Consider the following 15,445-nt stretch of genomic DNA (forward strand, 5'->3'; position numbering starts at 1 on the left):
CCTCTTTCTGACTTACTTCACTCTGTATGACAGTCTCTAGGTCCATCCATCTCACTACAAATAACTCAATTTCGTTTCTTTTTACGGCTGAGTAATATTCCATTGTATATATGTGCCACATCTTCTTTATCCAGTCATCAGTTGATGGACACTTAGGTTGGTTACATGTCCTGGCTGTTGTAAATAGAGCTGCAGTGAACATTGTGGTACATGACTCTTTTTGAATTATGGTTTTCTCAGGGTATATGCCCAGTAGTGGGATTGCTGGGTCATATGGTAGCTCTATTTTTAGTTTTTTAAGGAACCTCCATACTGTTCTCCATAGTGGCTGTATCAATTTACATTCCCACCAACAGTGCAAGAGGATTCCCTTTTCTCTACACCCTCTCCAGCATTTATTGTTTGTAGATTTTTTGATGATGGCCATTCTGACTGGTGTGAGGTGATACCTCATTGTAGTTTTGATTTGCATTTCTCTAATGATTAGTGATGTTGAGCATTCTTTCATGTGTTTGTTGGCAATCTGTATATCTTCTTTGGAGAAATGTCTGTTTAGGTCTTCTGCCCATTTTTGGATTGGGTTGTTTGTTTTTTTGATATTGAGCTGCATGAGCTGCTTGTAAATTTTGGAGCTTAATCCTTTGTCAGTTGCTTCATTTGCAAATATTTTCTCCCATTCTGAGGGTTGTCTTTTCGTCTTGTTTATGGTTTCCTTTGCTGTGCAACAGCTATTAAGTTTCATTAGGTCCCATTTCTTTATTTTTGTTTTTATTTCCATTTCTCTAGAAGATGAGTCAAAAAGGATCTTGCTGTGATTTATGTCATAGAGTGTTCTGCCTATGTTTTCCTCTAAGAGTTTTGTAGTATCTGGCCTTACATTTAGGTCTTTAATCCATTTTGAGTTTATTTTTATGTATGGTGTTAGGGAGTGTTCTAATTTCATACTTTTACATGTAGCTGTCCAGTTTTCCCAGCACCACTTATTGAAGAGGCTGTCTTTCTCCATTGTATATTCTTGCCTCCTTTGTCAAAGATAAGGTTACCATATGTGAGTGGGTTTATCTCTGGGCTTTCTATCCTGTTCCATTGATGTATATTTCTGTTTTTGTGCCAGTACCATACTGTCTTGATTACTGTAGCTTTGTAGTATAGTCTGAAGTCAGGGAGGCTGATTCCTCCAGCTCTGTTTTTCTTTCTCAAGATTGCTTTGACTATTTGGGGTCTTCTGTGTTTCCATGCAAATTGTGAAATTGTTTGTTCTAGTTCTGTGAAAAATGCCATTGGTGGTTTGATAGGGATTGCATTGAATCTGTAGATTGCTTTGGGTAGTATAGTCATTTTCCTAATGTTGATTCTTCCAATCCAAGAACATGGTATATCTCTCCATCTATTTGTATCATCTTTAATTTCTTTCATCAGTGTCTTAAGTTTTCTGCATACAGGTCTTTTGTCTCCTTAGGTAGGTTTATTCCTAGGTATTTTATTCTTTTTGTTGCAGTGGTAAATGGGAGTGTTAGCTTCTCTTTCAGATTTTTCATCATTAGTGTATAGGAATGCAAGAGATTTCTGTGCATTAATTTTGTATCCTGCTACTTTACCAAATTCGTTGATTAGCTGTAGTAGTTTTCTGGTAGCATCTTTAGGATTCTCTATGTATAGTATCATGTCATCTGCAAACAGTGACAGCTTTACTTCTTCTTTTCCAATTTGGATTCCTTCTGTTTCTTTTTCTTCTCTGATTGCTGTGGCTAAAGAGAAGCCTTGTCTTTTTAGCAAGCCTTGTCTTGTTCCTGATCTTAGTGGAAATGGTTTCAGTTTTTCACCATTGAGCACGACGTTGACTGTGGGTTTGTCATATATGGCCTTTATTTTGTTGAGGTAAGTTCCCTCTATGCCTACTTTCTGGAGGGTTTTTATCATAAATGGGTGTTGAATTTTGTCGAAAGGTTTTTCTGCATCTATTGAGATGATCATATGGCTTTTCTCCTTCAATTTGTTAATATGGTTTATCACATTGATTGATTTGCATATATTGAAGAATCCTTGCATTCCTGGGATAAACCCCACTTGATCATGGTGTATGATCCTTTTAATGTGCTGTTGGATTCTGTTTGCTAGTATTTTGTTGAGGATTTTTGCATCCATGTTCATCAGTGATATTGGCCTGTAGTTTTCTTTGTGACATCTTTGTCTGGTTTTGGTATCAGGGTGATGGTGACCTCATAGAATGAGTTTGAGAGTGTTCCTCCCTCTGCTATATTTTGGAAGAGTTTGAGAAGGACAGGTATTAGCTCTTCTCTGAATGTTTGATAGAATTCGCCTGTGAAGCCATCTGGTCCTGGGCTTTTGTTTGTTGGAAGATTTTTAATCACAGTCTTAATTTCAGTGCTTGTGACTGGTCTGTTTATATTTTCTATTTCTTCCTGGTTCAGTCTCGGAAGCTTGTGCTTTTCTGAGAATTTGTCCATCTCTTCCAGGTTGTCCATTTTATCGGCATATAGTTGCTTGTAGTAATCTCTCATGATCCTTTGTATTTCCGCAGTGTCAGAAATACAAAGTCAGTTGTTACTTCTCCTTTTTCATTTCTAATTCTATTGGTTTGAGTCTTCTCCCTTTTTTTCTTGATGAGTCTGGCTAATGGTTTATCAATTTTGTTTATCTTCTCAAAGAACCAGCTTTTAGTTTTATTGATCTTTGCTATTGTTTCCTTCATTTCTATTTCAGTTAATTCTGATCTGATCTTATGTTCTCTTTCCTTCTGCTACCTTTGGGGGTTTTTTGTTCTTTCTCTAATTGCTTTAGGTGTAAGGTTAGGTTGTTTATTTGAGATGTTTCTTGTTTCTTAAGGTAGGATTGTATTGCTATAAACTTCCCTCTTAGAACTGCTTTTGCTGCATCCCATAGGTTTTGGGTCATTGTGTTTTCATTGTCATTTGTTTCTAGGTATTTTTTGATATCCTTTCTGATTTTTTCAGTGATCTCTTGGATATTTAGTAGTGTATTGTTTAGCCTCATGTGTTTGTATTTTTTACAGATTTTTTTCCTGTAATTGATATCTAGTCTCATAGCTTTGTGGTTGGAAAAGATACTTGATAAGATTTCAATTTTCTTAAATTTACCAAGGCTTGATTTGTGACCCAAGATATGATCTATCCTGGAGAATGTTCCATGAGCACTTGAGAAGAAAATGTATTCTGTTGTTTTTGGATGGAATGTCCTATAAGTGTCAAGTCAGTCTTGTTTAATGGATCATTTAAAGGTTGTTTCCTTATTTTTTTTCGTTTTGAATGATCTGTCCATTGGAGAAAGTGGGGTGTTAAAGTCCCCTACTATTACTGTGTTACTGTCGATGTCCCCTTTTATGGTTGTTAGCATTTGCCTTATGTTTTGAGATGCTCCTATGTTGGGTGCATACAAATAGGTCTTTTAAATTCCTCAGGATTTTGTGACAGTTTATTTCTCACCTGTGACTGAATATTTGCTTATACCCATGACCCTAAAGCAGTCGTTTTCAAAGTACAGCCTGCCAACAAGATTGAGTTGGTCAAGACCAGCATTTTTAAAAGCTGTTTTTAGAGTAGAACAGAAAATAGCAGTTTATTGCACTTAGTATATGTATTACGTCCTGAAACTCAGCTAAATCCAAGTGTTAACAAAAATGTCTTTTTCTTAAAAATGTGTGTATATGTCTCTAGCCCTTATATATAAACAAGCATGCCTTAGAAGCTATAGTTTGACTCCTTTAAGCAGGTGGTCAGACATCACATCACCAACAAAGGAGCAGACTGACATCATGTGATATGTTGCATCGAGAAAGATATAACTTCACCTCTATGTTGTATCCCTGCCAAAAATGTTTAATTTAAATATGATCATGATGAAATAATGAGACATATTGAAATTGATGGACATTCTGCAAATAATTAAATAAACTGTCCTGAGTTCTTAGCAAATACTAGTCTCATGATAGAAACAAAAAAGGTAGGGGAGTTGTTCTAGAATCTAGATTAAAGGAAAGTAAAGACACATGAAATAAAATAAAACGTGTGATCTTTGACTGATTCTGGGAGTTAAAACAGCTAAAAAGGACAGTCTTGGTACAATTACTTAATGTTAGGTTGGTGTAGTATCAGTCAGTATTAAATATTAGATATGTTATTAGGTATATTAGGTAATATTTTTGTGTTGATTAGATTTTTAATGTGATCATTGTATTATCATTTTGTTGGAGAATGTTTTTGTTCTTAGCAGATACATACTGTAGTATTTAGGAGTGACGTATCATGACGACTGTAACTGTCTCTCAGCCATCCAGAAACAATATGTAGATAAACATGTTTGTATAAATATAATGAGAGAAATAAAGCAGATTTGGCAGAATATTAACAGTTGGTGAATCCAGGAAAAGAATGCATGGTGTTCATTGTATTCTTCTTGTCACTCTCTGTGCTTGCAATTTTTCAGGATAAAAAGTTGGGAAAAATAAATGCAAACTGTAGTTTGGTTAGCCAACTACATTACCCTGTTTTTTGAGGTAGGCTCTTAAATCTACCCATGAGCCACTTTTAACTGCATTAAGTGGCTTGGCATGCTGACTACAGTGCCTGTCACGGGAACTGAATGTGTCTCAGCATGGTGGTTAAGGGCAGCACTTCGGAGTAAGATAAATCTTAGTTCCTACACCAGCTGAAACAAATACCTTGAGCAAGTTAACTCTCCTGAGCTGCATCTATAGTTTTCTCATCTATAAAATGGGAATAATAATAGAAACTCCTTTGTAGGATTGTTTTAAGGATTAAGTACCTGTCATGTAGGAGCATGCAGCAGATCTTAGTTATAATGGTGGCAGTGGTGATGATGATGAAGAAGACAGCAACAACAATTATGTTGGTGCCTTTGCAGCTAAGTCAGAGGTTCTTAACAGGGAGATGATCAAAACCATCCATGAACTTTTTTCCAAACACAGGTTCCTAAGTCCTTCTCCAGACCCTCTGTGCCTGAATCTCTTGGTTGAGGCCTGATGTACTTTGTGGTTAGCACAGGATTCAACAGTGAACAAGAAATAGTCTCTGTCCTCCAGAAGCCTGTAGTGCAGTGGGCACTTAGTTATACGCCTGGTCACCAAATGTCAGAGAATGGGAGGGAGAAATTTTCATGGATGGATTAGGAGAGAAAAGCCAAGGTTAGCATTTTGTGATGGAGAAGAAACTAATCAGGTTTACTTAAATTTTCTTTGCTTCCTATAATTACTACAAAAGGAGACACTGGAGGGTGTGTGGACCATAAACTTTGAGATACCCTTGTCTTATGTTCTAATATGAGAGAAGCTGAAGTTATACAGCTGTTTTTTAACCAACGGTCCCAAACTTCTCACATCTGAATGAGTGTTCCCTGCTACACAGTTGCCTTGGGAAGCCAGATGGTTTCTTAACTGGACTGTCATTGCTTAAACATCTCTTTGCTCTACTTGGAAATTGCCTTTAAAACCAGTTTAGGACCCCACAAGAAAGCCAAGCTCATTGATTTGTGTACATCACATTTTGGACTCATAGTGATATTACCCAGTTGATTCACTTGCCATAGTCATTAGACTTGTTTCCAGAAAATATATCCCAAGATAAAGATATGCAACTCCCAAGAATATTCAAAAGAATACGTTAAAGATTCAGAATGTATTTGGGGTCTAGAAAAGTTTACAGTCTCTATCATATCCTTGAAGTAAGTACCTGACTTCCCAAAGGTACAGCCTGACTTGGGTATGGGTGCATATGTGAACGGGTCTCATTATTTTAAATGAATCAAATATGGCCCCACACCTTGTCCAGATACTATCAACATGAGGGCACTGGCTGCTGGGTTAGACCTTCAGGTTGTATATCAGTGTTTCAGATGTGCATTTGTATAAAGTCCAGCCAAGAACAGTCACATGATGGGTGATGCCTGAGTGATTGAATTTTTTTTTCTTTTCTTTTTTTTTTTTTTTTTTTCGCCTGTGCAGTTCCCAGTGCTGCTCCTCAGAATCTGTCTTTAGAAGTAAGAAATTCAAAGGTAAAACTTTATATTGCTGTTGTTCATTTTCTGTTTGCCTCAGAATGGCAAATAGAGAGGGAGATTCTGTATCAAAACAACCATAATCAAGCAAAGAAATAAAGTAACATAGATATTACACTTGCCAGTTTAAAGCTGGGCTTAGAAGCCAACTCTGGTTTATTCTGTTCAACTTTACTGCCTTTCTGTTGTGCAAAATTTACTTTAGCCTTTCTGCAAATACATTGCTATTATTATGTAAATCATGACATCCTAGATGTTAACCATCCGGAACCTTGGTGACAGGTAGAAAGAAGTAAGTTGTTGTTTATGATACCATAGCCTGTTTAGTACTGTGAGGTGAGCCCAGTGTGAATCAAAGGCAGACGTCTGTCATATGGTTGCATTGCTGAAGCTGTCCCTTCTGGTCAAGTTCACTGTGCACTGAAGGCCATGTGTGCCTCTCAGACACCCAGAACCCCTCCTGGCCCACATAGACAACTGAGACAGTCAGTTCTTTCAACAAGGACTATGGGACACCTTTTCTTTTAAGAAACAACCAGCTGTTGATTAACAGTCCCCTCTTTGAAAAGTTTTAGACAGAAATTGTCTAATTTCGCTGTTGCTGCAGTGGAAGTAGAAGAGAACCTTAAACACCTAACAGTAGTTTACTTCCTAATCCACATGCCTCTGACCTTATGTTTTCCTTCAAAAACTTTCCTGAGACTTTTGCCCAATGTCTTCATTCTGGCAAAATAAATCAAGTGCCCAGCGTATACTGCCCACAGATACAGTCTTCCCATTTGATCTTTGATGGTTTTAAAATTAAACACTATTTTTGAGTGATTATTAAATAACTTAGTAAAACTCTGTCTGAACACTCTGTTGCTTTTATGGTTCCTTGTCTTACACACTGAATTCAGAGTAATAATACATAAAATAGGACCAATATTTGATATATTCAGTCTTTTCCCTATAACCTTGTCTTTCCCAGAGTATTGTGATTCACTGGCAGCCACCTCCTCCGGCCACACAAAACGGGCAGATCACTGGCTACAAGGTTCGCTACCGAAAGGCCTCCCGAAAGAGCGATGTCACTGAGACCTTGGTGACTGGGACACAGCTGTCACAGCTGATTGAAGGTAAGCTGCTTTGCACATAGGCGAAAGCTAGGAGATGGTGTCTCTCTCAAACATTGAATTGTGCTAGTCTAATGACTGCTCTGGGCCGTTGACTTACACAAAGCAAAAATGGTTTAAAACAATTTGTAAGAGTTTAGTCTACTTCTGACTTGATAAAAATTAGTGGAAAACACTCTTATGGGTTCGTCCATCTCTGGTGAAATTGTGTTTGAGTTTCATTGCCTTACTTGTGTTTTTCTGTGTTCTCCATGTTTTCTTTTTTGAATATATATATATACATACACACACACACACACACATACATAACTCTTTTGTAATCTGAAAGAAAGGTAAAACAAAGCTATATAAGAAAAGAATCCACTCAGTCTAGTTGGTAGCAGAGGCCTACAAAATGACTTCTGTAACGCTGACACCGCTCAGGTATATGTGGCCTGAAACAACATTTGTGAATAGCCACAGCCCTTCAGTAATCATTCTTGCTTCTACAGACATGATAAAGTTCTAGAAAATTCTGTCAAGGATAGCTCTTTTGTATAGTTCTCCCTTTGTGTGCACAGAGCAAGTGGCACACCTGATAAAAATGAACCCTAATCCATATAATCTGTATAGGTATAGGTTTCTGAAAATTGGAGAGCCAGTGACAGTGAAAAACTGTACTCCAGTAAACCAGCAAGTTTTCTCTGTATTCCTCACCTCATGGATTAGATTGACTTCTTTCAAAATAGGAAAAGGTGAATGTTTGTCTTCAAGGGTATCTTTCAGTCTTCTAGTTTCCTCTCATGAACCCCACAGCTCTAAGCTGCAGCAGGTAAGTATGGCTGTAGGGGTGTTGCTGAGAAGTCTCACCAAAGGAGCATTACAGCAAAAGTGGTCACGGATGTTCTTAAAAGTCAGTCAGATTTTACTCCAGACACAGATAAATAACATTTCCCAAAGATAAGGCTTTTATTTTGAATGTTTAATAGTAGATATTTATTGTATACCAGGCACTCTTCTTGTTTCTAATAAATAAAAGTAGATACAGTCCTTGCCCATGAGGAGACTATTCGTTTTCTCAATGGAACATTTGATGTATAAGCAGAGTACCACTTTCATCATAAAAATAGCCTTTTCTTTATCAAGAAAATTCTTGCATTTTAAAATCATATTTAGATTCATTCGTTTAATAGACTCTATTGAACTTTTTTTTTTTTTTGACCATGGTTAAAGATTTGATGAAAGTTCATAATAATGCAGTTGACAAGAAAATTAGTTATTTCTGAGATATACATTTTAAAGTAATAACTAGGATTATTACTTATAACATTATACCAGAACATATAAGATTTTTAGAAATTTCATGTAATGTCTGAAACATTTATATTAACATACTTCCATACATATTTCCATACAAATACAAATATAAGATTTTTAGAAATTTCATGTAATGTCTGAAACATTTATATTAACATATTTCCATACAAATAACCCAATGAAAGTTTAGTATTAGTTGTTTTGTTTGTTTTTTTATACTGCAGGTTCTTATTAGGCATCAATTTTATAAACATCAGTGTATACATGTCAATCCCAATCGCCCAATTCAGCACACCACCATCCCCACCTCACCGCAGTTTTCCCCCCTTGGTGTCCATATGTCCATTCTCTATATCTGTGTCTCAACTTCTGCCCTGCAAACTGGCTCATCTGTACCATTTTTCTAGGTTCCACATACATGCATTAATATACGATATTTGTTTTTCTCTTTCTGACATACTTCACTCTGTATGACAGTCTCTATATCCATCCACGTCTCAAAAAATGACTCAATTTCGTTCCTTTTTATGGCTGAGTAATATTCCATTGTATATATGTACCACCTCTTCTTTATCCATTCGTCTGTTGATGGGCATTTAGGTTGCTTCCATGACCTGGCTATTGTAAATAGTGCTGCAATGAACATTCGGGTGCATGTGTCTTTTTGAATTACGGTTTTCTCTGGGTATATGCCCAGTAGTGGGATTGCTGGGTCATACGGTAATTCTATTTTTAGTTTTTTAAGGAACCTCCATATTGTTCTCCATAGTGGCTGTATCAATTTACATTCCCACCAACAGTGCAAGAGGGTTCCCTTTTCTCCACACCCTCTCCAGCATTTGTTGTTTGTAGATTTTCTGATGATGCCCATTCTAACAGGAGTGAGGTGATACCTCATTGTAGTTTTGATTTGCATTTCTCTAATAATCAGTGATGTTGAGCATCTTTTCATGTGCTTCGTGGCCATCTGTATGTCTTCTTTGGAGAAATGTCTATTTAGGTCTTCTGCCCATTTTTGGATTGGGGTGTTTGTTTCTTTAATATTGAGCTGCATGAGCTGTTTATATATTTTGGAGATTACTCCTTTGTCCGTTGATTCGTTTGCAAATATTTTCTCCCATTCTGAGGGTTGTCTTTTCATCTTGTTTATGGTTTCCTTCGCTGTGCAAAAGCTTTGAAGTTTCATTAGGTCCCACTTGTTTATTTGTGTTTTTATTTCCATTACTCTAGGAGGTGGATCAAAAAAGATCTTGCTGTGATTTATGTCAAAGAGTGTTCTTCCTATGTTTTCCTCTAAGAGTTTTATAGTGTCCAGTCTTATATTTAGGTCTCTAATCCATTTTGAGTTTATTTTTGTGTGTGGTGTTAGGGAGTATTCTAATTTCATTCTTTTACATGTAGCTGTCCAGTTTTCCCAGCACCACTTATTGAAGAGACTGTCTTTTCTCCATTGTATATCTTTGCCTCCTTTGTCATAGATTAGTTGACCATAGGTGCGTGGGTTAATCTCTGGGCTTTCTATCTTGTTCCATTGATCTATGTTTCTGTTTTTGTGCCAGTACCATATTGTCTTGATTACTGTAGCTTTGTAGTAGAGTCTGAAGTCAGGGAGTCTGATTCCTCCAGCTCCATTTTTTTCCCTCAAGACTGCTTTGGCTATTCGGGGTCTTTTGTGTCTCCATACAAATTTTAAGATGATTTGTTCTAGCTCCGTAAAAAATGCCATTGGTAATTTGATAGGGATTGCATTGAATCTGTAGATTGCTTTGGGTAGTATACTCATTTTCACAATGTTGATTCTTCCAATCCAAGAACATGGTATATCTCTCCATCTGTTGGTATCATCTTTCATTTCTTTCATCAGTGTCTTACAGTTTTCTGCATACAGGTCTTTTGTCTCCCTAGGTAGGTTTATTCCTAGGTATTCTTTTCTTTTTGTTGCAATGGTAAATGGGAGTGTTTCCATAATTTCTCTTTCAGATTTTTCATCATTAGTGTATAGGAATGCAAGAGATTTCTGTGCATTAATTTTGTATCCTGCAACTTTACCATATTCATTAATTAGCTCTAGCAGTTTTCTGGTGGCAGTTTTAGGATTCTCTATGTATAGTATCATGTCATCCGCAAACAGTGACAGTTTTACTTCTTCTTTTCCAATTTGTATTCCTTTTATTTCTTTTTCTTCTCTGATTGCCGTGGCTAGGACTTCCAGAACTATGTTGAATAATAGTGGTGAGAGTGGACATCCTTGTCTCGTTCCTGATCTTAGAGGAAATGCTTTCAGTTTTTCACCATTGAGAATGATGTTTGCTGTGGGTTTGTCATATATGGCCTTTATTATGTTGAGGTAGGTTCCCTCTATGCCCACTTTCTGGAGAGTTTTTATCAGAAATGGTTGTTGAATTTTGTCAAAAGCTTTTTCTGCATCTATTGAGATGATCATATGGTTTTTATTCTTCAATTTGTTAATATTGTGTATCACATTGATTGATTTGCGTATATTGAAGAATCCTTGCATCCCTGGGATAAATCCCACTTGATCGTGGTGTATGATCCTTTTAATGTGTTGTTGGATTCTGTTTGCTAGTATTTTGTTGAGGATTTTTGCATCTATATTCATCAGTGATATTGGTCTGTAATTTTCTTTTTTTGTAGTGTCTTTGTCTGGTTTTGGTATCAGGGTCATGGTGGCCTCATAGAATGAGTTTGGGAGTGTTCCTTCCTCTGGAATTTTTTGGAAGAGTTTGAGAAGGATGGGTGTTAGCTCTTCTCTAAATGTTTGATAGAATTCACCTGTGAAGCCATCTGGTCCTGGACTTTTGTTTGTTGGAAGATTTTTAATCACAGTTTCAATTTCATTACTTGTGATTGGTCTGTTCATATTTTCTGTTTCTTCCTGGTTCAGTCTTGGAAGGTTATACCTTTCTAAGAATTTGTCCATTTCTTCCAGGTTGTCCATTTTATTGGCATAGAGTTGCTTGTAGTAGTCTCTTAGGATGCTTTGTATTTCTGCGGTGTCTGTTGTAACTTCTCCTTTTTCATTTCTGATTTTATTGATTTGAGTCCTCTCCCTCTTTTTCTTGATGAGTCTGGCTAATGGCTTATCAATTTTGTTTATCTTCTCAAAGAACCAACTTTTAGTTTTATTGATCTTTGCTATTGTTTTCTTTGTTTCTATTTCATTTATTTCTGCTCTGATCTTTATGATTTCTTTCCTTCTGCTAACTTTGGGTTTTGTTTGTTCTTCTTTCTCTAGTTTCTTTAGGTGTAAGGTTAGATTGTTTACTTGAGATTTTTCTTGTTTCTTTAGGTAGGCTTGTATAGCTATAAACTTCCCTCTTAGAACTGCTTTTGCTGCATCCCATAGGTTTTGGGTCGTCGTGTTTTCATTGTCATTTGTCTCTAGGTATTTTTTTATTTCCTCTTTGATTTCTTCAGTGATCTCTTGGTTATTTAGTAACGTATTGTTTAGCCTCCATGTGTTTGTCTTTTTTACGTTTTTTTCCCTGTAATTCATTTCTAATCTCATAGCGTTGTGGTCAGAAAAGATGCTTGATATGATTTCAATTTTCTTAAATTTACTGAGGCTTGATTTATGACCCAAGATGTGATCTATCCTGGAGAATGTTCCGTGCGCACTTGAGAAGAACGTGTAATCTGCTGTTTTTGGATGGAATGTCCTATATATATCAATTAAATCTATCTGGTCTATTGTGTCATTTAAAGCTTCTGTTTCCTTATTTATTTTCATTTTGGATGATCTGTCCATTGGTGTAAGTGAGGTGTTAAAGTCCCCCACTATTATTGTGTTACTGTCGATTTCCTCTTTTATAGCTGTTAGCAGTTGCCTTATGTATTGAGGTGCTCCTATGTTGGGTGCATATATATTTATAATTGTTATATCTTCTTCTTGGATTGATCCCTGGATCATTATGTAGTGTCCTTCCTTGTCTCTTGTAACATTCTTTATTTTAAAGTCTATTTTATCTGATATGAGTATAGCTACTCCGGCTTTCTTTTGATTTCCATTTGCATGGAATATCTTTTTCCATCCCCTCACTTTCAGTCTGTATGTGTCCCTAGGTCTAAAGTGGGTCTCTTGTAGACAGCATATATATGGGTCTTGTTTTTGTATCCATTCAGCCAGTCTATGTCTTTTGGTTGGGGCATTTAATCCATTCACGTTTAAGGTAATTATCGATATGTATGTTCCTATGACCATTTTCTTAATTGTTTTGGGTTTGCTTTTGTAGGTCCTTTTCTTCTCTTGTGTTTCCCACTTAGAGAAGTTCCTTTAGCATTTGTTGTAGAGCTGGTTTGGTGGTGCTGAATTCTCTTAGCTTTTGCTTGTCTGTAAAGCTTTTGATTTCTCCATCAAATCTAAATGAGATCCTTGCCGGGTAGAGTAATCTTGGTTGTAGGTTCTTCCCTTTCATCACTTTAAGTATATCATGCCACTCCCTTCTGGCTTGCAGAGTTTCTGCTGAGAAATCAGCTGTTAACCTTATGGGAGTTCCCTTGTATGTTATTTGTCGTTTTTCCCTTGCTGCTTTCAATAATTTTTCTTTGTCTTTAATTTTTGCCACTTTGATTACTATGTGTCTCGGTGTGTTTCTCCTCGGGTTTATTCTGTATGGGACTCTCTGCGCTTCCTGGACTTGGGTGGCTATTTCCTTTCCCATGTTAGGGAAGTTTTCGACTATAATCTCTTCAAATATTTTCTCTGGTCCTTTCTCTCTCTCTTCTCCTTCTGGGACCCCTATAATGCGAATGTTGTTGCGTTTAATGTTGTCCCAGAGGTCTCTTAGGCTGTCTTCATTTCTTTTCATTCTTTTTTCTTTAGTCTGTTCCGCAGCAGTGAATTCCACCATTCTGTCTTCCAGGTCACTTCTGCCTCAGTTATTCTGCTATTGATTCCTTCTAGTGTAGTTTTCATTTCAGTTATTGTATTGGTCATCTCTGTTTGTTTGTTCTTTAATTCTTCTAGGTCTTTGTTAATCATTTCTTGCATCTTCTCAATCTTTGCCTCCATTCTTATTCCGAGGTCCTGGATCATCTTCACTATCATTATTCTGAATTCTTTTTCTGGAAGGTTGCCTATCTCCACTTCATTTAGTTGTTTTTCTGGGGTTTTTTCTTGTTCCTTCATCTGGTACATAGCCCTCTGCCTTTTCATCTCTCTATCTTTCTGTAACTGTGGTTTTTGGTCCACAGGCTGCAGGATTGTAGTTTTTCTTGCTTCTGCTGTCTGCCCTCTGGTGGTTGAGGCTATCTAAGAGGCTCGATAGGAGGCTCTGGTGGTGGGTAGAGCTGACTCGACTTTATTGAACTTTTATTAGCAGGTACTGGCACTGAGTATACAATGATGAGCGAAAGTGGAGATCATTATTCTCTTGAAACATTAACTTGAAGCTGATAAGTATTAGAGAACAGTATGGGTTCCCAAGATCCTGTACTGAACAACAAATTATAGGATTTTAAGTTTTAGCCAAAAGTAATTGTTGTGTCTTCTTTTTGTACCACTTACAGCACTAAACACATTCTGCCATCTCTTTATAATATGAATCGAGTGCCTTGGTTTTAGTCGATGAGCTCTCTAGGTTATCTTGAGGGAGAGGAGCTCAGCCTCTATACTCACGTGTCTCTCTCACTTGCACCTGCTTATGTGCACTCTCTCTCACTTGCTCTCTCCCTCTCTTTACATTCCAACTCCCCAGAGGAGAGGGAATGATAATCTGATTGGTTGAATTCTTCCAGGTCCTCAACTGAACCATGTTTGTTGTCTGTTAAAGTTACAAATGCTTGTGTAGCCCACTCTGGCACGTCCTGTTCAGTGGGTGCAGGGAGGAGACAGAGAGGTAAACTGACTTGGCCCCAGCCGTTCTGCTTCTCCTCCTGTCTTGCTTCTTGCTTTCTTGTGGACAAACAGAATCAGGATGGGCCTGCAGAGAACAGAACCTCCCATCTCTCCTCTCACACCACGTGACAGGATTGATTAACTGGGCAAGGGCTCATCCTGCATCAGCCAACTTCTCTCTCAGTAGCTCTCTCTTTGGAGTTTCTATACTATGTTGCTGCCAGAGATGCTGTTATTTGAATATGGGGAGGTAGGATAATTTTTTATAACCCTTACAAGACCTATCACAGTATCTAGAATCTAAGTGCTCTAAAAATGTATGCATGTGAACTGTATACTTAAAAATGACTAAGATGATAAATTTTATATGTATTTTAACACAATAAAAAGAGAAAAAAATGGAAGCATGAATATATGACTAGCTGACCATATTATTGACTGTTACCCCACTTTGTAAGGTAGACTTTTACATGTAGATCTTTGTTGCCTTTGGTACATTGGCTTATCAGGTACTTTGTTAGCTGATAGTAAATATGAAAGATCGCATAGTAGAAAGGCTTTATTTCTCTTTTACTTATAGTATATACTTATGGGCAATAGGCTGTTGAGAAATAGATTTCTAGGCCATATTTGATGTTTAAAATTTTTTCTACTGTGGTTATGGGGTGGCCCAGAGAACAGAGGTAAACTGGTAGGTGTTATACCTCTGCATTATTTTCTGGTCTTTGGTGTTTTTTGAGACCAACTGACTTTGTTCCTTTGTTGTAACTCTTTCATTCCTTTGGCCTCTTTTTGGCCTTGGCCTCCTTAGTAACAAAATGAAGGGATTGCATTAAGTGATCTCTAAGATGCCTTTAGGCTCTTTTAAAAGATCTGAAGTCTCCTGGGAGCTTTACTCATTTAGTTTTCCTCTTGGATTGTGTGGGCTTTAGCCTCTACTTCAGAGGTAGGAGCTCCTCTGTGCTGTATTTATGTATTGCTTGTTCTGTATTAACTTGAACTGAAATGTTATCAAGATAGTAGCTTTGTATTAAGTTGGTGGATGAGGTATTTGCTTTAATGAGAGATTGCTGATCTTTTGTTTTTCCAAAGCTCTTGTTTCAGCCCTTTTTTTTTTTTTCTGTCC

The 15,445-nt window shown here is 37.1% G+C and overlaps 1 protein-coding gene across 4 annotated transcripts in view; it reads left to right on the forward strand.

Annotated features, from left to right (window-relative positions):
* Positions 1–15,445, forward strand: part of NEO1 (neogenin 1) — a 249,018-nt gene that overhangs the window by 192,548 nt on the left and 41,025 nt on the right. For all 4 annotated transcript variants that reach the window (XM_068555121.1, XM_068555114.1, XM_068555126.1 and 1 more), the window contains 2 exons: positions 5,999–6,048; positions 7,022–7,169. In XM_068555121.1, coding sequence (XP_068411222.1) covers positions 5,999–6,048; positions 7,022–7,169 — 198 coding nt within the window. The remainder of the gene's footprint in view (positions 1–5,998; positions 6,049–7,021; positions 7,170–15,445) is intronic.

This window comes from Eschrichtius robustus, chromosome 1 (assembly GCF_028021215.1).
Source record: "Eschrichtius robustus isolate mEscRob2 chromosome 1, mEscRob2.pri, whole genome shotgun sequence".
Lineage (NCBI taxonomy): Eukaryota > Metazoa > Chordata > Mammalia > Artiodactyla > Eschrichtiidae > Eschrichtius > Eschrichtius robustus.